This window comes from Etheostoma spectabile, unplaced genomic scaffold (assembly GCF_008692095.1).
Source record: "Etheostoma spectabile isolate EspeVRDwgs_2016 unplaced genomic scaffold, UIUC_Espe_1.0 scaffold405, whole genome shotgun sequence".
Classification (NCBI taxonomy): domain Eukaryota; kingdom Metazoa; phylum Chordata; class Actinopteri; order Perciformes; family Percidae; genus Etheostoma; species Etheostoma spectabile.
In genome coordinates, this window is record NW_022605604.1 from 269,244 (window position 1) to 270,046 (window position 803).

The 803-nt window shown below is 40.1% G+C and overlaps 1 protein-coding gene across 1 annotated transcript in view; it reads right to left on the reverse strand.

The window, feature by feature from the left end:
* uimc1 (ubiquitin interaction motif containing 1) overlaps positions 1-803 on the reverse strand; it is a gene marked incomplete in the record, with an annotated part of 98,508 nt that overhangs the window by 30,369 nt on the left and 67,336 nt on the right. The window contains 1 exon segment of the mRNA XM_032511640.1: positions 505-608. Within this exon segment, the coding sequence (XP_032367531.1) occupies positions 505-608 (104 nt within the window).

The window sequence follows — 803 nt, forward strand, 5'->3', positions numbered from 1 at the left end:
AAAGCGCCAAAAGCTGAAAAAAAGTGACAAATAAAATCAGAAAAAGCGACAAAAACATTGGAAAAGCACAAAAAAATCTTCATTTTCAATTTTGACCTGGATGGACAAGCTCATGGTTAAGAAGACAACACAAGGGTTAAAAGAGGAGGCTGATGTAATTTTGTAATTTTCTGTAATTATGAACAAGTCTTATACACTCAAACAAATCAACAATGTGTAGGTCTGTCTCTCAGTGCTTTTCTACTTCCTGTCCGTGGCTCTCAGCTGCAAGCCCATTGGTTCCCACTGAAGACATCCTGTGCATCTTTAAAAGCGCCTTAAAATGACTATATCTAGTTTTTATATTTTATTTTATTTTAATAGGTTAATGATTTCCTAAAACAACTGGTCATTGTAGTGTTTAATCAAACAATTTGTGAACACGAGTATAGAATATCGTCAGTATTATTCCTTAAATTTAAATAAAACTACTCGGGTCTTGCACCAGTGAGAGGGTGGCCGTACCGTGAGGTCCTGGTCCTCGTCAGACCAGCGCAGCACCATGTCGCTGGTCAGCTCGGTCCCGTCCGAGTCCTTGGACATTTCATTCAGCTCCTCCTCGCCGTTATCTAAAACCAGAAAACACCCGTAAGTCTTTTGTGTCTTTTCCAACCAAGGCAGTTCTGGTGCTGGTTTGGGAGTCTGTGCCAAATGTTGTATTGTAGAGGGTCAAAGATCTGGACCAGTGTTCCCCCTTTACTCACTGAGTTTTCTAAAGACCACTTTAAATTCAGAGTCACATTGTTGCTCCTAAGTTGTCTGAA